Below are 25,151 nucleotides of genomic sequence, written 5' to 3' on the forward strand. Positions count from 1 at the left end.
GAACAGAATACTCATAAACAAATTCATATCACTCCACGTAATAATTCCATCAATGATAAATATGACATTTCAAATCAGAGGAAAAATAATAAAATATTCAATCAATACTGTTGAAACAATAGATAAACAATGGCAGTAACCATATCCCTACTTCAGATCATACAGTAAAACAAATTACAGCTATATTAAATGTGCATAAATTATTCCATTAAAAAAATAGAAGAGACTAAAGATCAATGGTTATAAACTTCAGCACAAGGACAGCTTTCTACCCACTCCAAGGAAGGAAAGTAGGAAGAAAAGAAGGAAGGAGGGAGGTAGGAAAGATAGAGAGACAAGAGGGAATCATAAATATGTATATATTTAATCTAGAATAAAAGTTTAAGTTACTCTCCTTATCAAAAAAAAAATTACAACAGGCAAAGTTAATAACTAGCCAGAAATAAAAATAACTATTTGTGTTAATGTATGTTATAGACAAGGACTAACCTCATTAAAAGTTTTTAAAATCTTTATATATCAATAAGAAATAAAAAACATCTCTCCAATTGAATTTTTAACAATAATACCAATGTAGTGCTGAGAGCCTAGGGAAATAAATATGTCAGTACTGTTGGCAATATCTTTTCTGAATGGCAAACAAATCTTTTCTGAACAGCAATCTGAGAGTATTAACAAAAGAAGCAAAAGTCTTTATAAAAGGCATACTCATTGAACTTCCGTATCTAGAAATTTATCTTAAGGAAGTATCACCAACATATACAAAGACTCCTAAAAAAATCTTAGTTATACCAGAAGTAAAATATTGAAAATTTCACTTTGCCATTTGCAACAATATGGATGGACCTGAAGGGTATTATGCTTAGTGAAATAAGTCAGACATAGACAAACACTGTATGATATCACTTACATGTGGAATCTAAAAAATAAAGCAAACTAGTGAATACAACAAATAAACAGGCTCACGTGCTTGGTATTTGCTTGTTCAACACACTTCTGTGTTACCTATGTTAAAGCCCAGAAATAAAAAGCCCACACAAACTGGAGAGAACACCCAATCAGATTTTCAAAATAATTTCAATAGGCTAAAGTAGCAAGGTGTAAATTTAACAGAAATTATAATATACCCATTTAGGTTAAAAAACCAAAAGAAAAGAATGTGCTAGAACAGGCTCTAAGTTCACTGCTGCGACCTGTTTGTGTGAAAAGAAATCTAGGAGGTTTTAATTGACTTAAAGATTCATATGACCCAACCAAATAAAATGACTTCTATAAAATTTCCATATTGTTCTATCAGAAGATATAATGATTATAAACATATGCACATTTAACAACACAGCCCCAAATATATGGGAAAAACTGACAAAATGGAAGGGAGAAATATATAGTTCTACAATAATTGGAGACTTGAATACCCCACGTTCAATCTGAACAGAACAGCCAGACAGATCAATAAGAGAACAGATGATATAAAGAATATACACAAGATCTTGTGGTAACCCACAGCAAAGAAAAAAAAAATGTGACAATGAATATATGTACATTTACGTATAACTGAAAAATTGTGCTCTACACTGGAATTTGACACAGCATTGTAAAATGACTATAACTCAATAAAAAATGTTTAAAAAAAAGAATATTATAAACCAATTCCACCTAACACATGTATACAGAACGTGCAACAGCAGCAGAATATACATTCTTCTTAAACGCACATGGCATGTTCTCCAGGACAGACCACATGCTAGGGCACAAAAAAAGTTTTAGTAAATCTTAAAAGACTGAAATCATACAAAGTATCTTTTCTGACCACAACAGAATAAAGTTAGAAATCAATAACAGAAGAAAGATGGGAAAACTCATAATTATGTGAAAATTTAACAGCACTCTCTTAAATAACCAATGAGTCACAGAAAAAATCACAAGGGAAATTAGAAAATATTTTAAGACAAATGAATACAAAAGGAAAACACATCAAAACTTATGGGATGCAGTGAAAACAGCACTCAGAGGGAAATTTATGGCTATAAACACATTTAAAAAGAAATCAATAAACTAACTGTATAACTTAAAGAACTGGAAAGAGAAAAGCAAACTAAACCCAATGGTAGCAGAAGGAAGGAAATGATAAAGATCAGAGTTGAGATAAACAAAACAAAGAAGATAAAAACAATAGAGAAAATCAATGAAACCAAAAGTTGGTTCTTTGAAAAGGTCAACAAAATTCACAAACCTTTAATGAGATTCACAAAGAGAGAGAAGACTCAAATTGTTAAAATCAGAAATGAAAGAGAGGATATTACTACAGAAGTCAGAGAAATAAAAAGAATTACAAGAGAAGGCTCTGAACAAACAGCATTGTTCATGTAGGTTATCCAGTTTGATGGTTACCCACATGACAAACTGAGTGACATGCATGAAATGGAAAAATTCCTAGAAACATACAAACTATCCAAAACTGACCCAAGAATAAATAGAAAATCTGAATAGACCTATAACAAGTAAGGAAATTGAATCAGTATCAAAAACTTCCCAACAAAGAAAAGGCCAGGACTAGATGGCTTCACCAGTGAATTCTACCAAACATTTAAAGAGGAATTAACACCAATACTTCTCAAGTTCTTCCCCCGCCTCAAAAAAAAAAAAAAAAATTGCAGAGGAGAGAATAAATACCTCTTAACTCATTTCATGATGTCAACATTACCATGACACCAAAGTTAAACAAATACACTACAAGAAAACTACAGGCCAATGTCTCTTATTAATATAGATTCAAAAACCCTCAACAAAATACTACCAAACCAAATCCACCAGCATATTAAAAGGATTATACATCATGATCAAGTGGGATTTATCCCAGGAATGCAAGGATAATTCAATATATAAAGATTAATAAAGGTAACATATTAACAGAATGAAGGAAAAAAACACGTGATCATTTCAATTGACACAGAAAAAGGCATGTGACAAAATCCAACATCCTTTCATAATAAAAATGTCAAAAACCAGGAAAAGGAAACTCAAGATGGTAAAGAGCATTTATGAAAAATCCAAAGCCAATAATATCATATTCAATGGTGAAATACTGAAAGCTATTTGTCTAAGATTAGGAACAAGACAACAATGCCTACATTCTCCATTTCTTTTCAACACTGTACCAGAAGTTCTACCATAAATATGATACCAAAACCACAGGCAACAAAAGAAAAAAATAGGTACTTCATTAAAATTACAACTTTGGTGCATTAAAGGACATTGACAAGAGATTGAAAAGACAACCCATAAAAAGTAATAAAGTATTTTCATATTACATATCTGATAAGGGTTTAAAATCCAGAATATATAATGAACTATTACAACTCAACAACAAAAAGACAAACAGTTCAATTCAAAAATGGGCAAAGGACTTGAATACACATTTTTCCAAAGAAGACCAACAACTGCCAATAAACACATGAAAACATGCCCAACATCAGTAGTCATTTAAGGAAATGCAATGAGATAACATTTAACTACCAAGATGACTACAATTTAAGAAAAAAGTAAAGTAACAAGCATAAATACAGATGCAGAGAAATTGGAAACCTCAATACACTGCTAATGAGAATATAAGATGGTGCAGATGTAGTGGAAACAGTTTGGCAGTTTCTCAAAAAGTTAAACACAGAATTACAATACAACGAAGCAACTCCATTCTTGGGTATATACCCAAAAGGACTGAAAAAAGAATTTAAACTCATATTTGTAAGCCAAGCTCATAGCATTATTCATAAAAGCCAAAAGGTGGAAACAACCCAAGTGCCCATCAACAGATGAATGGATAAACAAACTGTGGCATACATAAAATACTATGTAATATTATTCAGCCATAGAAAGGAATGAAATTGTCTACATGTCACAGCATGAATGAACCTGGAAAACACTATGGCAAGAAAAAAAAATCCAGATAAAAAAGTCTACGTACTGTATGATTCCATTTATATGAAATATCCAAAATAAGCAAATCCATAAAGACAGTAGATTAGTGATTGCCATTGACTGGGGAAATGGGAAATGACAACATACAGAGTTTCCTCTTGGGGTGATAAAAAGTGTTCTGGAACAAGATGGTGATGACAGTCACACAACACTGTGAAAATACTATATGTCACTGAACTGTATACTTAATCATTGTTAAAATGGCAAATTTTAAGTTATACAGGTGATCCTTGAACGACATGGGTTTAAAGTGCACATATTTCCTTATACACAGATTTTCTTCCATAGTAAACATATAGTTCTACACAACCTGAAGTTGGTTGAATCCACAGATGTAGAACTGCAGACATGGAGGAACCACAGAAAAAGAGGGCCAACTCTAAGTTACACACGGATTTTTAACTGTGTGGAGGGTCAGTGCCCCTGACTCTAGCATTGTTCAAGGTCAGTTGTGTGTATTTCACCATAATTTTTTTAAACTTTTAAAATATATATGTATATTATATATACACACATATATATGTAAAACTTTGACATCCAAAAAAAAGCTAGTGTAATCTCTAATGCCTTTATTCTACTGTCTTTCTCTTTTCCACTTTAAATATTTTTGGTTTTAGTTACATTTATTCCTTCTTTATGGTTTCCTTTAATTCATTTTGTTGTTATTTTTCTAACTTTTTGAGATGAATGCTGAGTTTATTCTTTTTGTTTTTAATGTATGTGTTTGAAGTTGTATTCCTCTAAGCACCACTTTATCCACTGTCCAGAAGTCCTATGACTATTGTTCTCATTCATGTTATTTTTTTAACGTTTATTCTGCAATTTAGGTTCTGGTTTTCTTTGAGGCTAAACTAATAAAAAGTCCAGTGTCCCAATTAGATGAAGTGACCTTTGCTGATGAGACCAAATTATTCTAGGTAATACATTTAAAGTGGGGTGTTAGACTAGAGATATCCAGGAGAGAACAACCAGGGAGGTAAAGGATCAGAAAACAAATTCCATAAGAGCAGGGGAAAAGAAGACAGGGATGCATACTCTGGAGGAGAAAACAGTCCTAATTTCTAGTAGCCCAGACCTTTCTGGAAGATTTGGAAGCACCTCTTATGCTCTAGGTGCTGGAGATACATCACTGAATCAGATGTGACCCTACCTCCAAGAAGACAGTCCTTAAATAAGTACCAAAATAAACAATTACAAGGACCAATGCTGTGGAGAAGCAGCACAGGATGCTCAGAGAACACATAACAGGGAGGTCTACCCTGGTCTGGAGGTCAGGGCAGGCGTTCTTGGTGAATCAACTTTACAGCTGAAAAGTGATGGGAAAGAAGACCAAGAAGGGCTGGGTCCTTCCGAGTGCAAGAAACAGCATGAGTAAAAAGTCCTGAGGCCAAAGACGTCTGGATGCCTGAAAAGAGGCAGTGAGTGTGGTGCCCAGAGAAGAAAAGGGTGAGTAGTCTTAGCTGAGCCTGGAAAGGTAGGCAAGTTCAGATCATGTTAAGTATTTGAGATTTATGCCCTAGAGCAATAGGAGACCACTGAAGACACTGGGAAGAAAGTGACATGTTCAGAATTACCTTTTCAAACAATCACTTTGGATACTATGAGACTAGAAAGCACCAAAGAGGAAATGCTCTGAGTCCATTTAAGAGGCAATGTTTCTTCTAGAAGAGAGAGAGGGATGGCTTGGACTAGGACTAGGACAGCAGTAGAGGAAACGGAGGTACCAAGGAAGTGAAACTGATAGTTCCTGGTGACTGAATCCATGGCTCTTACCAACAGGTAGAACTGCACAAGAAGGTGGACTTTGGCTCACTATAACAAGGCACTTTCCAAAAGCTAGCACACTATGCCAGAATGGAAGAGGCTTCCCTTCAAGACAGAGCACCCTATTTCCTTCAAAAGTTTCCCAGGAGAAACTCGATGATCCTATGTGAAGGATGTATATACTGGTTGAGGAATTAGACTAGATGACATCTAAGACATTCCAACCTCTAAGACTCTTTGCTAAAAGCAACAGAAATGCCAGGGTAACTGGACAACTCACTGTAAGACACCAGGAAAGAAAGAAATCATGCATGCTTCTGTATTTAACAGTATTACCTCATATCTCAGTTCACCTATCTACTCAAGCTGAGTTTCTTACAGAGAAGTACACAGATAAATGACCGTCAGTACTATACAGCTTGTCATGAAGAGGCTGAAAAAACAGTACCATATATCTTTCCAGTTCTTTGTATTGCTTTACGTATCAGTATAAAACTTCTACTTAATGAAGGATGTATTACCTTAATTTTAGTTAAGATTAGATATATGTATGCTGTTAATATTTTGTAAAACCCAAGCGTGCAGACCTCTTTGCTGGAATCTAGGATTGTTTGCCTCACTCATGGGAAGCCCAGCTGTTTTGAGCACAAACCCATACAACCAAGGCACCACTGTCCACCAGGCACCAAAACTGTCAGTAGACTACATAGTAATAGAGAAAGAATGTCAGAAACACCATCCTGCCAATTCCAACCGTGAAGGGATGCGAACACCACGCCAACCAAAACAAAACAAAACAAAAAAGCACATGGAAAAACGCAGTGAGGCTCATAAATATGCTGGAAGGATGAAATGACACTGACCAAGAAATGCTACCAACTGTCCTCCAAACCAGCCTTCTCCTCAATGCGAAAGCCTGAGTAGAGGCCGCCCAGCACGAGGACCTCTGAAATTGGTTCCTCTATCATAATTACTAGGTGGGCAGAGCCATCACTATTTCTGAAGCAACACAGTAAAGCAGACTCAAATGGAAGATTCCTCATCCCAATTAACTCATTTCACAGAACTGCTGCACATGCCAACACTCAAGCTGGCCTGTGTCATCTGCCATCTTGAACAATACAGCATACATGGTTATGTTTTCATGCTATAAGCACAAAGGAGCAGAAATATTCTCTTGTTTCTCTTCTTGTTTTTGGTGCAACACTCACCGACCTATACCTGAGATTCTGTGTAAAGCACAGGTGCAAAACAGTGTCCTAGCAGAAATACCACCGGGTAACAAAAGGAAGGATGTTAGAAGGAAAACCATGGGCATTTTATAATTTATCAAGAGATGAGAACCTCCAGTGACCTCGCTGAAGTCTTGGTCTCACCCTCTGGTGGCTGTGAGCCTCCGTTTCTGAATCATAAAGTGAGGATACTACTAGTACATATTCCACAGGAAGGACTAAATGAGATAATGCCTGGGACGATTTGGACAATGTCTGCACATAGTAAATGATAAATGCTATTATGACCATTTTTACTATAATTGATAAGATTGTTTTATACAAGAATCGTAGGAAGCTGCACTTCCAAAAACCTCTTTATCATCAACAAGAAGCACAGATCAGATTTCTTCAAAAGATATAGCAACTCACTAAGTCAAAAGTGAATGAGATTTGCACCAGCTTCCCAAAAAGTCAATACCATAGACTTAGCCACACAAGAGTGGGAGAATGGTGGGTAATAAAACACAGAAATGCCTCACGATAGCAAAGACTTCACAACTGCTGCCATGTTTGATAACCAAGATAAGAAAACAATCTATGACTTTCAATGTGGTACCAAAATATACATGAATTTGGAGAGAAAATTAGGTCTATAGTTTGAAGAAAGTCCATACATTTGTTGGACCCAAAGGCAGCCATTGTGTGGTTCCCTTTCTCTTCTATTAACTGCAAGACCTTAACCAAGTCTGTTTCACATGTACCATATTCTTCAAAGTAAACATGGCTTTAGGAGGCAACACAGACAAGCAAATACAGTAATGTAACTATCAGTACACTAAATACTAGCCATTCACTTTTTAATGCAACAGGAGACTTGGATTCCATTACTTTGATCTGACCTCCAACCACCAATAAATGAGTTTGGATTTCTAGGAAAAGTTTAGACATCAAGTGCTTCCCCTAACTTCAAGGCCTATGATGTCAGTGGGTGAGGCACGTCCTAACCCCATTCTTCAACAACAAGAGAGTTAAACAGGACTCAAGGCTATGCTGAGCCTCATTGACCTCCTTTACCAAGTCTTGCATAAAAAAAGCAACAATGACGTCAAGACTTCCAAGGCGACTCTCCAAAATAGTCTAGGAAGATATCCTCTCTGCCTCCTGGATGACACACTCAGATTTTAGTGAAGGCAAACAGCCAGTTTTAGCATCTCAAGCATTTGTCCCCTTCAATAGAGTAAGAGTCCTTCACTTTTGATCACTTGTTGGAGATGTTAGTGAAAGACTACGAAGATGACTTCCAAAACTCCCATCCAACTCCAAGACTCAATAATCCTTTGAATACAAGACTGTATTAGCTTTACTGATAACACAAAGCTGAATGCAGTCAGTGAGTTTTGCTTATGAGAAACCAATGTCCATTGACCAACTGATCAATAAAGACACAGAAAACAGACTCAAGACTTTTATGTCTTTAGGAAAACTGAAAGACTGAAAATGCCTTCGAGCTTCATATAAAACAGACTGTAGAGATATCTGAGACAATTTCAACTTTCATGTGAATGAAAGACCTGAATACATTAATTCTTTCTGAGTCTTTGCACTGTGCTAGGTGCTGAAGATGGAACCCTTGCCTGCTCAAAATTTACAATCCAGTGGAAGATTTTTAAAATAGGATAACAAATTACAACACATTAACATGAGTGTGATGATGAGAGAACAAGGTTCTACAGGAGCCTAAAGAAAACCCTTGATGAGTCAGGGAAGAGCAACATCTGAGCTGAGACCTGAAGGGTGAGTAGGTCAAGGAAGCAGAATTGTGGCAGAGTTGGTAATGGAGGGTGCCCAGTCACCTGGAAGGGTGTGATTAAAGGAGAGTGTATGGAGTGTTCAAGAACTGAGAGCAGATCTCTCTGGATGGATCATCTGCTGTAAGGAGAGAACTAGTAGGAGGTGAGAAAGGGTCAAATCAGACTACACATCACTTAAAGACACTTCATCAGGAGAGACATATTAAAATGGGGGTTTTAGAAAGAACTCAGTGAGTACAGTAAAGAGAAATATTGAACTAGATGCACAGATATCAACTGAGAGGTATTGGAGAAACCCAAGCAAGGGGAGTTGTCTCCTGAATTAATGTGGTAAGAGTGACTCTGAAAAGGACAGATTCAAAAAATATTCAAGATGCTGATACAACAGAAAATAGACAGGTGCCAGGGCAAAACAAAGGCTGTATTTCTAGCTAAGGAACAGGTGAATGGAGGTACTACTGAGGCTATGAACCCAAATGGAAAAGCAAGTCTTACACAGGTTGAACATAAGTTCAACTTTGCATATTTTGAGTTCAAAGATCCCAAGGGAGTTAGATGATACTCTGGAGCTCAGGAAAAAGAGAAAGAAAGAAAAAAAAAAACAAAACCCAGGCAAGCGTCAGGGACTTGGGAATCACCCAGACAGTCACTAAAGCACGATGAGAGGACAGAAGAAGCCTGGGTCAGAACTATAGGAAGCTTCAGTTTAAGGAATAGGCAGTGGAAGATGAGGACACAAAGGCAACTGAGAAGTGGGAGAGTGAGGTGAGGAAAATGTTTCAGGAGTAAGGGGTGGAGACCCAACAGAAATGACAGCCTCTGAAATATTTCCCCACACGTGGCCCTATGCTGCATGTGGTATGGAGGGAAAAGGGAACCATGAGCAGGATCCTAATACATGGCTAGTGTGTCCGTACTCAAGACCTGGGCTGCCCCAGGAGGCTGTCAAATGGCAAACGTCTTCAAGGGAGGAACCAATAACCCAAAATACAACCGAGGTGACAGATGTGTATTCGGGCAGACAGATGCACCCACCAGTGAACAGCTGGCATTGATGGTGGAGTAGATAATGTGATAGCCCATCTAGGTCTCCTTTTCAGGGTTAGTGTGCCTGACCCCTTAGCTTCTAGGAATATCCGTGCTGCTCAAGGCTCACAGGTGTGTCCCTGAAAGGGAACTGCCCCCACCACAGGGAACTGCCCTGCCCAAGAACATTCCCTCCCATATGGGACAGCCTGACCAACAGTGGCTGGTTGATGCAGGGATATTAAGCCCCAGTTCCCTGGCCTCAATTTGGGACATTTCTGATGGGCCATCCAGCTTCCGAGCCTTCAGAAGGATCCACTGAGACCTCAGGTGTAAGCTCACTGCAGGTCCGCCTCACTATATGTCCAGCCTTGCCTTCCCTACTTCCTTATAGGTGTATCTTCCAAGAGCATCCTTCAGTAAACTACCTGGATACAACTCTCCATCTACAGTCCAGCTCTGGGCAGCCAACCTAAAATGGATGGTACATTTTTTCTCTCAAATTTAAAAGTTATGGCAGAAGGACCTAGAATTCTCAATAAGGCCCCACACTACCTTATATACAACATAAGGAGACAAAGTGTTAGAATTCAGTTATTGTTGCACACTGATTATTACACTATGTCTAGAACATTCACCACTGCACCACCTGAACTTTGGGTGGTATTTAATTGAGTGGGGTGCACTATGCTAGAAAGTGTGTCTGCTTGCACACTTTCAAGGGAGGAGACATGAACAGGTCTAAAAATTTTTAAGAATGTTGCAGACCAACAACATTGCTAAAACAGTGCATCTACCAGAAGTTCAAATATATGTCTCCAGATGGCAGGAAAAGCTGTATTCTGAGGTCTGCTCACACACACACAAAAGAGTTAACCTAGCTGCCCCTTTAAATGTACTGAACACTCCAACATGTTAAAAATGTGGTATACAACCATATATGGGTGTTAGGTTTTATAATGACCACACTCTGAACAACAGTTTAAAAGACACTCATGGCTGCAGCCCCAGTGCCTGGCACAGTTCTAGGTGCATGGTTGACAAACAAAAAATATTTGATTGATGGATCATTGAACAAAAGTAACTATTTTTAAACAAAATTTAAATCCATCATTTTTTAAGATCCATGGTTTGTTAGTAAGACCCCTTGAGATATAATTTTTAAAACACTGGACTCGAAGACAAGGAAATGAAAATCAAAGAGGAAAATTCCCTGATCAGAATCTGAGAACAGGATGGTGGCAACCTCAGCAGGGGAATTCCTGGCATGGCAGAGCATGGCCCAGAGCCCCAGTGTCACATACATGTCCCTCCAGTTCCCACACTGATACTTCTGTAAGTCATTTAGAAAGCAGTGTGGTGATGGATCAATGCTGGGGGATTCTGGGAGAGATGGGGGAATGGGAGTGTACAGGAATAAAGTGGGAGCAGTGCCCTTCATACTAAGAGAAAGCAGGACATAAAATGACAAACTCGTGGCCCTCCAAGGCATCTCAAGAACCCTATCACAGATTTCTATAGGCCTGGTCAACTGATGGGCCTTTCAATGGAGTTACAGGACCTTTGCGGCCTCAGCTTCCATCCAGAGGCTAAGACTGCCTGGCTGATGTCACAGGAAGACGATTAGCTGAAAGAAGGGACAGGAAGGGATGGATCGGGACTGAGAAGAGCTATTCCATAATGCCCATCATTCATTCAACTACCAGAGCAGGAGGCTGCCTCAAGGGAAGGATGAATTTCAGACCCAGAAGAGGCCTCTGCAGGAGTCTAGCACCACCTCTGCCTGCCATCCTGAGCACGGCTCCACAGAACAACTCCAGTGTAACACAAAACCAAGAAATGGCAGGATGCTTGGAGTTCTAGGCTGGCCCCTCTTCACACATGCATACAAACAAGATGACAACAGCCACTAACAAGGTGTTTAAGTGAAGAAGTAACAGACTCAATCAGAAAGAGGAATTTCCAAAATAGAAGAGCTCTCGTTTAAACCGCAGGGGCCGTCAAGTTTCAAAAGACTAAAAGACATGTCCAGCTACTCACTGTGATCAAATGGTGGTGTGTAGACGAGAACTCTGCCTGTATCAATCAGGGTTCAGCCAGAGAAGCAGAACCACTAGGATATATACCAAGAGATTTATTGCAAGGAACTGGCTTATGTGGCTGTGGGACTGGCCAGGTAATTCCAAAGTCCATAAAGCAGATCACTAGGAAGGGTAAGCTGGAATTCTTCCAAGCTGAAGCTGCTATTCACAGATGGAACTCCTTCATCTCCGGGTAAGCCTCAGTTCTATTCTTAAGGTCTTTCAACTGACTGAACCAGGTCCACCCAGATTATTTAGAATAAACTACCTTACTTAAAGTCAACTTATTAAGGACCTTAATCACATCTACAAAATACTCTCACTGCAAAACCTGTTATAGTGTTTGATTGAATAACTGACACATAAAACACCACCACCTTCATTTATCAATAGCACCCCAGTGATCTCTCCTCTCAGAGAAATGCTGGTATAACAAACTCTTTAATGAAGAACTTTATCTCCTTATCCTCAATTTAGTAAGACCTTTTCCTTGACCAAATTTTATTTAGAAGGTTCTGGGTGACTACATTAAACATGTTCTACTCTTTTTCTCCAGCTAAAATTACCAAACATCTTGGACCCCACTGTCCTAGGTCAGCAGGAGAGGGGTTTGTAGGGTTCACAGAACATCATTTCTTCTAAGAATGTTTAAGTCCAGTCACCCAAAGTCTGTATCACAATCTTGTTAATCAAGTCATCCAAGAAGCAGAGCATGTGTAGAACCAGAAGAATGGAGATGGTTAACCCATTCTCCCACTTTACCACAGACATCACATTCACTCTCTCCTCACTATCACACTCAAGATTCTTAAAAGTGTTACCCAAATAAGAAGTCTCTACATCCAATTCCCTACAGCCCCCATTTATCATCACACTGCAATCAAGCCCTCACACCAACACAGTCAATGGAATAGATGTCCCTTAAGGTTACCAATGACTTACTCAACCAAGGGACCCTGTTGACCATACCCTCTTTCCTGAAATGCAATTCTCTATTACCTTCCATAACATCAAAGCCTCTTGTTTTTCCTTATACCTCTCTTGCTATCCCTTTTAAATTTAATCTTCTTTCTTTTCTTCTATTCTGTAAATGTCCACTTTCTCCAGTCCTCCATCATTGGACCCTCCTCACGTTTATATATTGTCCTTTGGCTTTCATTGTAATCTATACACTAATGACTTCCACTCTTCTATCTCCATGACAGGTATCACTTATGAGCTTCAGGCTCACGTGACCTAGTGTTATGAACACCTATACCCAGATGTCCCAGAAACACTCAGAACTCAATATCCTTTCTACTGCCTCAACTTCCTTCAATCAATGTTTCTTACTTGGTTCTCCATTTCCATGACTGGTTCCACCACCCACCTAATGAACCAAACCAGAAACCAAGAAGTTATCCCTGAACTTCTGCCTTTCCATCATTCCCTACATACTGTCAGTCAAGTTTTTCTGGAGGGGGGGATCAGGAGAGTACAGCTGAAAATCACATCTTCCAGCTTCCTTTGCAGCTAGGTGTGACCATATAATTATTCATGCCAATGAGATGGAAACAGGATTGTATGGAACTTTTAGGTAGCTGTTTGTAGAGGATAACTCCACTTTTGCCCTTCCTTCCTTCCAGTTTCCTCAATCTTCTTCCAAAAAAAGATGGCTAGAGCTCTGTGGCCATCTTGGATCAAGCAGTGAGACAGAAGACACAGCTGCAGATGAAAGAGACAGAAGGACCCTGGCACCCTGAGAACTTCAGAGCATCACACCAACCCTGGGCTGCCTAACTCCAAATTTATTTCATTTAAGAAAATAAACCTTGTTTAAGCCACTGTTTTTGTATATTTTCTATTATAAGCAGCCAAACATAATCCTGACTGGTATACCAAATTATGTTCATTCTTTTACAATCTTTCAGTTCCATCCATTTCTCTCCGTCTCTACTACCACTCCTTTAGTTCAAGCCACCAACACCACTTGTTTCAATTACTGAAAGAGCATATTAACTGATCACCATGCTTCGAGTCTTCCTCCAACCTAATCCACTGTCCATTTCTAAGGGGCAATCTGAGATTATGTATCAATAGTGGTAAAAATGTTAATGTTCTTCAAGTGATAATTTCACTTCTCAGAATTTATCCTGAGGAAAATAATATGATAGGAATAAAATAATTATGTTCATGGAAGTTAATAATAGCAATATTTAAATGATTTATAAATGAAAACAATCTAGATGGCCAAAACAGGGGATGAGTGAGTTATACACAAAATAGTGCATGTATTCAAGAGAAAATTAACCTGTCATTAAAAATCATGCTATGACATAATATTTTAAGATACGAGGAAATGCTCATTATATATATAAATAAAATGGGTTTTAAACAGTATGTACCCTATGTTCCAATTTGATTTTTTTAATTACATAAATATTTACAGAAAATAACTTCACTCTTACATTTGTATCTACACAAAAAAAGCTAACATTTTAATTAATTCAGATATCACATTAGTATTTAACAAGCACCAAGTTTAGGCTAAATGTATAATAATAGTTATCTTAGGAATTATAATTTTTTTCTTTATGCTTATATTTTTTCAAGGTGCAACAATAAATTGCTTCTAAAAACAGAAAAGATAAATATTCTCAAAAAGTCCTGCAAACCTGATCATGCTCATTCCCTAATTTAAATTCCTCAACATTCATCATCTCCTCTGGAAAGCCCTCTCTCATTCCCCCAAGGCTGGATCTCCCCACACTCCTCGAGAAGCCCATCTTACCCTGTACTAACACTTTTCCCACTGCACTGTAAACTGCCTATTTTTTTGACTATATCTCACACTAGACAGGGAGCACAATCTCGTCATTTCCCTAGTGCCTGGCTTATATTTGGTGTCCTATCAATGTGAAATGAACAAATGAACATCTATGCCTCTCTCCATCATCCAAGAGATGCAGAAGAAGAACCCACATCTTTGGAATATAAATGTGTGCATCCAGTACTTAAGACCTTCAAGAATCACCATTCCTTAGCAATTGGTCAGGATGCAAGAAGCTGTACAAGTTCCTTTCAAGGACAGTTCAAGCCCCTGAAGAAATGACCTTATGCAATGAAGAATGACATCACATGAACGTCTATACTACCTGAACATAAGCTGATTATCTACTCACAGAGGATAACTTAAAATAACTTTCAAAAGCTGGGAGAATCATACACCCACTAGATATTCATCAGGTGCCTACTGTGTGCCAAGGAATCAGTTCAACTCATCCAATATATTCTCTCTGACAATATTTGCCTCTTCAAACACTGGTACAGAGACTCAAGAAGCTCTATCACAGACCGTCTGTTCTGCTACTACCTGTGTTTCACCCCAGGCATGACTGGTAAACAGGGGAACACATCAGTATAACAAGCTATGTTGATTCTTACATAATTTTTTTTTAGTTTGTTACTATTTTGAAGCAATCATAGGAAAAAGCTCTCACAAGGAAAGAGAAAGACTTAATGATGTTCAAAGACCTTAGAACAAAGCTGGAAACATACTCAAGGGCCTACTTTTAATATGAGTAGTGGCCAATTGTGGCTTCAAGAACTACTACCTTTCCACTATGTTAACCTGACTGGCAAAGCTGCAAATTACAGATGAAGAAGCAACAAAAGACTTCTCCCTACACAGATGAATGCAGAGGGCTATGCCCTGGGCCAAATTTAATTTCAATGAAAATGGTCCCTTTTAGAAGCTAGTGAAGTCTGCGATCTACAGAGGGGCCCAATTTGAAGGCTATAAAAGATGGACTGACCCGTTGAGGGCAAACACCAACGAGGTGGAGATTTAACCGAGCTGTATTTTTTATTATATTTGGCTTGTTTTTGTTTCTGGTTACAGAGTTCCAAAGGTTTTCAGCCATCTGCCTCAATCCTGTTTTTCCTATAAGCCCTGTTATTTTCAGTGCGTAATTTCCAGAACGTGATGTGCGTATACAGCGCCAGAGCAGCAATGCCTGTGTTTATCACTGTAGCAGGGTCGATTTTTAACTGAAGTAAATTTCTTTCAACAAAACTGAAATTATCCTATTATTATTGATACTTATTTTATTTGGAGTGAAATGGAAGCAGTATTTTTAATATGTAATACACATACACATAATTACACACATATATATTAGATAAGATATGGAAGCACTCTTGCATACCAATCCCCCTAAAAAAAACAAATGGCACATTTCACCCTTTTAAGATAGAACATTGGGAAGTATAAATAAACTGAATATTGACAAACATCAGGAACTGCCACGAGTAAGTCCATCTCAATAAATTTCAAGTTGGCTGCTACCGACTTTCTCTATAGACATACCACATTCTCTTTGAACATTTTTGCCAACAAAGTGGAGACCTCCTCCATAATGTCAGCCAATCACAATGGGGAGGGTATAAAACACCACCCCACAGCCACATAGAAAGCCACACAGTTGAAGCTTATATGTGTTCAATACTTCTCATGAATAAGTCTGACTCTCTAGAAGCGGACTCAGCACACTTCCTTCCAGAGAGAACCGAGAGCCACCCCTAAACGTGGTGTTACCAACGCTGAGAGACCACAAGCCGGAGGAAAAAAAAAAAGAACAGAGTGTAGCACTCAACACAAGGATAACAAAGGTCAGTCAAGGTACTCCATTTATATTTAAGTCAGTCTTCCGTTCACTGATTCAGTCAACAAGTACTTGAATGTGCAAGGATGCAGAGATGGACAAAAGACAACTGGGCTCCTTATTTCACTGATTATGTCTTCCTGATACCCAAATATCTTGCAAATGATTGACTAGTGCCCTGGGGTTCCAAACTCTAATGCCTTCTGGAGCCAGATAAGTAAAGTAAAAGTGAAGCAGAAGGGGTATCTGATAACAGGGAGCACTGGGACAATAATAAGTGAGAGATCACATGCCCCATATAAAGGTATGCTAGTCCATTTTTATCTACCATCAAGGCAAGACAAAATACATGATAGACTAGACCTGGCTCACAGACTGCCATTTTATGACCAGAGCATGTGGACAAGAAATTTCATTTTGTATCTAGATATCTGATTTTAAAAAGATCAACCCCTATTTAAGATCACCTTCCTACAGGTGATGGCTATATAACACACCAGAAGATGATGAGAACTCTGCTATAGAAGAAACAAGTCAGAACAATCTTTCAAGATCAATATTTTGGAAACTGAGCTTGAATGCTTATTTCTTCATTATGACTGAAGAATGCCATTACATAAACAAAGTTTTCATTTGCGCCATTTGTGCCATTCTGTAAAATCAGTACCTATTCCTTAAAAGATGCTCTTCAGGTATAGTTTACTCTTTACAATGTAATCGTCTGAAGCACCAAAGAGAAGTTGAAGAATCTCCATAATCCAAATCACATCTTCACCATAAAGGGTCAAGGGTAGTGTCAACAGACACACACATGAGATATATCGATTACAAACATGATAGTTCTTAGCCCACTCAAAATGTGGTTTCTTGGTTAGAAGTTACAAGATGTCATTTTAGATACACTTGAGTATCATATTTAATTAATGTAATACCATAATTGAGAATGGTATCAGGTTTCTTCTCTTTTTTTTCTTTCAAGGTCAATCAGCATACTGGATATTCCAAGGTCTGTCCTTAAATAAACATCCTATTTTTTACACATGCAACAATTTTAGTTACAGATACACATGTTAATGTATAGGTAGAACTTCTTAATTGCTTTTAAAGCTAAATTTGGACAACAAATTAAATTTCTCAGTATAAGTTACGTAATGTAGACATAGGCTACAAAATTGTTGACATTGGTTATATTCTTGTAATGCAATTTAGCCCTTTTAGTAATGACTATGCAAATAATCAGCCACAGGAAAAGTATTTTACATCTAGCACAACTACCTACTATCACAGAAGTAATTATTATTATTGTCTTGTTTACTGAACTTCAATAAGAACTCCTGAGGTATGTAGATACTTCCAAGGCCAGTGTGAAAACTTCCCTCTAACAGACTCATCTGGCAACCATAATTACCAATGTTAAGGAGGGCATTTGAGATGAACATTAAGCAAGAAATTATCCCCAGAAGGTTCATAAGTTTCAAACTTTAAACGGAGAAATACCGATAGCTCCTAATATGCCTTCTTGATGCGACTTTCCACCCAGGCAAGGTCAGCAGCTCTAACACGACTCTGTATCAATGTGTAGAAAAATCCACACTCCCAACAAGATGAGCTGTGCCCCTGAACAGTATCTACTTTTGGCCAATATCCTAAGAGTGTTGGTTATACTTCGGGAAGCTCAATCAAACATCCCATTTTACCGTGCTTCAACTTTTGGTTTCAGAAATTGCTCTGCCATCTTGAAATAGGCAAAAGTGCTTGGGTGACCCATTGGCCACAATCCGCCAAAGTTCTTCACCAGCTCTCTATCCAACTTCATCTTCTCTATCAGTAGAGAGATGAGGAAGGTAGTAAGGTAGAGAAGAGGTCAACCTGCATCATTCTTTCAAGGAACCCAGGAACATCTTAGCTGGATGGTTCTGCCCCAGAATATATCATGGGGTTTTAGTCAAGATGTTGGCCAGGGCTGTGTTCATCTGAATGCCTGACTGGGGCTGGAGGTTCTGCTTCCAAGGTGGCTCACACACATGCTTGCTAAGTTAGAGTAGGAGGTCTCAACTCCTGACCACATGGACTTCTCCACAGGACTGAAGTGTCCTCATGACATGGCACCTGACCGCACTGGCTAGTGGTCCACAACTGGGCCTGGCCAAGTCCAGAATCATCCAAAGACCCTGCTTGCACAGGAAGCTACCTTGCCTGTTTTCCACTCTTCTTTCACACTGGCCAGCAAATACACCATCGGAAAAGCTTCAGCTGTCCAGAAGCCCCAGAAGAAAAAGCTCATTGTGGGTGAATCACCCCTGAAGTCTCTTACTCAGATGGCTAATTCCACCCCTTGGGGTGCTCATCTCAATTTAGTCAAAAGCCTTGAGAACCAGGCTAGTGTTAATCAATTTACATGCAGGGGAGTCCAGGTCCAGGCTGATCTCTGACTTTGGTTTCTTGGAGGATCAGGAGGCCTTCCGGCTGAAGATGGCTGGTCTCTTAGCTTCCTTATCCTGAATCTTCTCCTGGGGCAAGACCTCTTTGGGGCATTCTCTCCAGGGAAAGAGGGTTGCTTCTTGTTTTGTCCACTTGTCAGGAATCCAAAAGCAAGGAACAGTTGTGTCCAGAGCTAGTAAAACCTAGCTCCCAGAGGCCATGACTATTCTCCATTGTTTCAAAGATGGCGCACTAAGAATGTCTTCCTTGACCACTTTTGATACGCTTTCAAAGAATCCAATGCTGGCCACCTGTGTGGTCCTGGAGACAGGTATCCACTGAGGGTGACGAAGAGCACTGGAAGCAGGGCTCTCATCCCATGTCCTCTAGCAACGTGTTACCACCCACTCCCGACTTCCATGTTCTCTCCTTTCCACCGAGGGCCCTCTTCAGCGCCCCCTCTCGCCCCCAGTGAGCACGACACCCGCCAGGACCGCCCCCACGCCCCGGCCCTAAGCCGGTGGCGGGGGCAGCAGGTGGGGGGAGGGGGGAGGTGGCCGGGTGTCCCCGGGAAGCGGTTTGGCGGGTGTCTCCCGAACCCCCACCCGGCCACCCGCTTCGCGGCCGCCCCCTCAGAACCCCGCCTCGCCCCGGCTGGGCTCCGCTCCGTTGGCCCTCCCCCCTCCCCTCCCGTGCCCCCGGCCCAGCCCGGGCCGCGCACCCCCGGCCCCGCACCCCCGCCGGCCGCCGCGCGGCCCCCCGAATTCCCGGCACGTCCGGCGCTGACTTTTACCTGTACTTTCTGCACTCGAGGCGGCTCGTCGGGCGAGAAACACCTCCCCGGGACCGCTACCCTCCCCCGCCCCGGCTCCGCCCGGCTTCCTCCTTCCCCTCCAAGGCCGCAAAGTAGATGGAGTAAGAGAGTGTGTGTGCGAGAGAAAGAGAAAGAGGGAGCGGGCGCGGGCGCCGCGGGAGGGCGGGCGGGCGGCGGGCGGGAGGCGCGCCCGGCCCCCGCCGCCCTCCGGCCGCCGCCGCCGCCGCGGGCTCGGCAACTCCGGCTCGCGCCCGGCCCCAGCCCCGGCCCGGTCCCCGCCACCCGCCGCCCGCGGGCTGGGGCCGACCCGCGCCCCCGCGTCCCCGTACCTCGTAAAGGTCCCCAGAAGCCATGCCAGGCTGCGGAACTTGGCTCGCCGGGTGTGCGCGTCTGCTCGCTCGCGCCCTCCGTGCGTGTGCGCGAGGGGGCCAGTGTGCGCGTGTGTGTGCGCGCGTGTGTGTGTGAGTGTGTGTGGTGTGTTGAGTAAACTGTGTTTTTGCAGAATGACAGGCTTGGGGGCTGCCTATGCGCAGAATCAGAGCGGGCGGCGGCGGGGCTGGCGTAACCGGCAGCGGCGGCGGCGGTGGCGGCGGCGGCGGCGGCACGAGCGCGGGCAGCAGCGACGGCCGCGCAGCACGCCTGGGAGGCACCGACGCGGCCCGAGCGCCGCGGCCCCCGCGACCTGGCGACCCGGCGGCGGTGGCTGCGGCGGGCAACGGCTCGCCCCGGCGCCGCCTGCAGGAAGCCGCCCCGCGCCCGCCGCCGGCCCGGACGCTGCTGCCACTGGGCGAGTCCCCGCCCCCCGGGAGCCCGGCCCGGCCCCCCGGGCGGGGGGGGGGGCGGGGGCGGCTGCCCGGCCGCGCCCCGGGGGACCGGTCCCGGAGCCGGGGAGCGCTTGGGCCCGCCCCGCCGCCCGGGCCAGCCCCTGAGGCGGCCGGCGGGGCCCCCGGGGATGGCGAGCCAGGTGCCCAACGGGCGCACCCGGCCCCGACTGCGAAGGGGCGGCCGGGAGGCAGGTAGAGGGTTGCGGAGCTCGGCGCGGGGAAGGGGCCCCAGGCGGGCCCAGCCGGCCCTGGGGGCCTCACTTCTTCTCCCACACCGGAGGGAGGGAGTGGGCGCCGCCCTGGGAGACCTAGCCCCTCGGGGCTGCGCGGCCTCTCCCCGGCTGCATAGCCCCTCCCTCCAGTCTGGTTAGTGAGATGTGGAGGCCACAGGGAGGAGGGACGAAATGGGCTATCCCGAGGCGGCAGGACAGCACGCCGGTAAACCCTGGAAAGTAGAGCCGGGCGTGGCCTTCCCTCCACAAACAACCGCCACCCCTCTTTCACTCACTCATCCATTATTCAACAAATATTTTCCAAACTCTACCCAACTACACTGTGTCCCTGGATAGGCAAGACTGGGACCCTGCCCACAAGGAACTTTGAATCCAAGAGGAGATATCAACCAGGCGCACGTGAGGAGGATTCACCCTCTCAGCAAAATGGAGCATCTACTGTGTGCCGGGCTCCAGAGCTGGAGGGACTGGGGAAGCTGTCTGAAATCCGAACTCATTCTTAAGTCATCTCTTCCTCCTTCATTCCGTATAAGTGGTCACCCTTCTGCTTAAAGATAGAATTAACTCAGGACCTGGGAAGGCAGGCTTTTCTGAAATGAGAAGAAGGGTCTCCCTCATCCCAGCCCCCAAAATACCCAGCTGGTCATTTTCTCCAGTGTGGTGCATCCTCCCTCAGTCTTTTCCTAATTGTGAGACTCTGGACAAGTCACTTTACCCACCTGAGGCTTGCTTTCCTCATCTTTAAATTGGAGATGGTGATACACACCTAAGGTGATGTGAGAATTGAATAGAGGATCTCTGTGTACGTGCAGTGTCCTATCCCAGCAGAACTCCATGAAGCTTATTTGTGTCTGAATTTGGACCCTGCACTGCATTGTAGGGAGGAAGATGGCAAAGGGAAATTATAAAAAAGGGAAGGGTTTAATCTAGAGGGATGTCAAACTTTTAAAAGCCACCAAAATTTCCAATTTAAATAAATTTCACAGAATCTGGACCACATAGTTTTCATGTCTGGCTCATTCTAGAACACATGAGTTCACATATGCTGTTCCCTCTGCCTAAAATGTCCTTTCACGTTGAATCCATCTGGAAAACTCTTCCTCTTCTTGCAGCGGCTTGTTTATCTTTGTATCAGAAGCATCCATCACTATTCCTGGCAGAGAGTGGGTACACAATGAATGTTTGTCAGACAATACCAACAACAGATTTTATACCAATTTCTAGTTAAAATCCCACATTAAAATGGTGAGAGGGAAAAGAAAGTGAGGGTGTAGAAACACATAACTGTATTTGGTTTAGAAACTGTAGAAATTGTTATAGCAGTTCTCTTCCTCTTTCATACTGATATTTTCCCAATGGTCATGGTTTTAAATAATAATAATAAGCAGTTCTCTGTCTGTAGGTCACAAAACAAATTTTAATGATCTTTAATTTGTACTTGGGAATAAATGCGCCACCATAGCATGAGGATGTAATTTCAAAGTAGAAGACAAGAAAGAAACTGGGTTTGGAAATAGTACGCACAGCCAAATTTGAATATATAATCAGTAGTTTTACAAAAACACCAAAAGCTCGACTTGCCAGCCAAATACTCCCTGGGAACTCAAGCACAATTTGAAAAACCTTAGTCTAGACAACAATTGTTTACAGAGTTCACAGGAGGTGATATTCACTATGGATTGGCACGCTCAGGGGATATTTTATTGAGGAGGCAGTACTGAAATGGATCTTGAAGACTCATAGAAAAGGAGGGAGAGTGTTTTACCTGGGGGAAAGAAGTAAGGGTAGGTGGTTGGCAGTGCCAAGATGGGATGGGTGTGAGAAGACTAGAAGGTTGAGTCATGGAAGTCACTTGACATTGAATAATGAACAAGGATCTGTTCATGAAGAGTCCTGAACACCAAGCTAAGAAGCTTGCAGGTTAGCCAGTCAGCAGTGGAAAACTAGCGAAGACTTTTGAATCCATCAAAAGCATGAGGCCATGAAAAGTGCATTAGGAAACAAATTCTAGAAGAGATATGAGAAGTGGACTGCAGGGGTGGAGTTTAGAAGTAGGGAGACCAATTGCAGTGGTCCACGGTGGTGAGGGTAAAAATGAAGAAGAAAAACTGGATTTGCAAGACGTTCAAAAGGAAGAATTTGCTGGCCACAGACTTTCATTATGGTTACTCCACCTACTTCCATAAAGCATTTGATCCAAATCAACAGGACTTGATGACTAACAGGATGTGTGCGTGTGTGTGTGTGTGTTCAGAATTGAGGGAAGGGGTGAGCAACTAAGGAGAGAGAGGATATGGAGATGACTAAGGTTTTAAACTAAGTGACCGAGCTCCGCATCTGTCATAACACCATTTTATTTTGAACTTACCCCCAGACCATTGCTGGCTTCCAGAAAAGCCAGATGCTTCCTAAGTGATGAAGGCAAGGTTCTTCACCCTCTGTGGGAAGGTCAACCCAACCAATAGAAAGTGCTGCTCTAGGTTCTTGAGATTGTTGCTCATGGAGAGTGGAAGACACCTACCATCTTCTACAAACTGGGATAGACTCTTTATACTAGGTGTAATCAAGGGCAACTGATAGAAACTCAAACTAATTTAAAACAGAGAATTTATTGACTCACTTAAATCAGAAAAGGATGGAATTACTCTCAGAATTGGCTAAATTCAAGGTCTCAAAGGCTAAATTCAAGGTCTCTGCCTCTTCCCCTCTGCTGGCATCTTCCTGTTGAAGATGGACTTCCTCCATGCAGCTGAGAATAGGTACCTGGCAGCTCATATCATCCCAGGGTGGAGACCTCAAAACAGTATTTCTAAAACCCAGGGAAAGGCTCTGCTTGGCTAATGTAGATCATGTGCTCTTGTTTTGGACCAATCACTGTAGTCACTCCCTGATAGCACTCTGTGATTGGACAGCTTAAGTCACATGCCCGCTTATGGGGCAGGAAGACTTCAATGATTGGTAGCTTTACTAGAATTACCTGATTGGAACAGAGGCTGAGCAGAAGCCCAAAGGAATGGGGGAATGGATACTGGGAAGACAGATGTTCACTATACACTAGGACAAGCCTGTGGCAGAAAAGGAACTTAGAAGCAAGGGCAGTAGTTGTATAGAACATGGCCTTGCAGCCAGTTGAATATCCAAAGACAGATTGTATCCACTGCCCTGACAGTGGCATTAGAAAGTGCCAATCATCTCCTTCTGGTGTTACTTGAGACGTGATCATTACCCCCTGTATAGTGCGGTGATGAACACATAGACTCTAGAGTCAGACTGCCTGAGTTCCAATTCCCGCAACATTACTGCTGGGTATATGCTATGAGGCTCTTTACTTAACCTCTCTGTTTTTCCATTTCCAAATGTATTTGTCATTTATTGCTACACAAAAAAGTATCCCTAAAACTTAGTGGCTTAAAACAAAAGGCATTTCTTATCTTGCTTTCTGTAGGTTCGGTTTTCAGGAACAGCTTAACTGAGCCCACACTCAAGGAGAGATGAATTAGCCTCCACCTTCTAAAGGGAGGGCTGTCAAAGAATTTGTGGATATATTTTAAAACTACGAGACCACATCTGTAAATTGAGGTGATAGATAACCCACAGAGTTATTTTGAGAATTAAGTGAGAAAATCCATGCAAGGCACCTGCCACTAATAAGGGCTGAATAATGTACCTGTTATAATTAACATTACAACTACTATTACTAGTTTCAAATTTGTATGTGTCACTAATATCTTTGAATGTTCAAGATTTCTGTAGAAAGACATTAAGTCAAGTAAAACCTTCAAAACAAATACTGTTCTCAAGCCATGTAGAAACTCTTGCTACTAAGCTGTATTTTTAGCATTAATTTTTAAATATTTTATTTAAATAATGATGATGATAATATTCATAATAATGATAGTAATTAAAGTCGTACTTATTCATTTTCTATAACATGCTCATTATTATAAACTTCTCACTGAACAAAACAAATAATATCCCTGCCCTCAAGCAGCTTACTATACAGGGGAGGAGACAGTGAATAAAACAAGAGAACAATATACATATATAACATCATTTCATGAATTGTTAAGAACTACAAAGAAAATGAAGCCAGGTAAAGAGACAGAAAGGAACTGAGGTGGGTGTGTGTGCCAGGGCATGGGGAGAGTACTGGTTTAGATAAGGTGGTTCGGTAAGACCTCACTAAGATGGTGACATCTGAGCTGAAAGTCTCAAAAAAGTGAGAGAGAACACACATAAAATCAGAGGACAGAGAACATCGGAGAAAGAAAACAGCAAAGGCAAAGCACTGGGGCTGAGGAAGCTTGGTATGTTCAGGGTCCAGAAGTTAAGCAAGGTGACT

General features: G+C 41.7%; 1 protein-coding gene across 1 annotated transcript in view; it reads right to left on the reverse strand.

Annotated features, from left to right (window-relative positions):
• Window positions 1-20,519, reverse strand: part of CDYL2 (chromodomain Y like 2) — a 150,111-nt gene extending 129,592 nt beyond the window's left edge. Inside the window, exon 1 of the mRNA XM_032486832.1 lies at window positions 20,082-20,519. Coding sequence (XP_032342723.1) covers window positions 20,082-20,105 — 24 coding nt within the window. The 5' untranslated portion in view covers window positions 20,106-20,519. The remainder of the gene's footprint in view (window positions 1-20,081) is intronic.
• Window positions 20,520-25,151: the final 4,632 nt, after the last annotated feature.

The sequence above is a fragment of the Camelus ferus genome, chromosome 9 (assembly GCF_009834535.1).
Source record: "Camelus ferus isolate YT-003-E chromosome 9, BCGSAC_Cfer_1.0, whole genome shotgun sequence".
NCBI lineage: Eukaryota > Metazoa > Chordata > Mammalia > Artiodactyla > Camelidae > Camelus > Camelus ferus.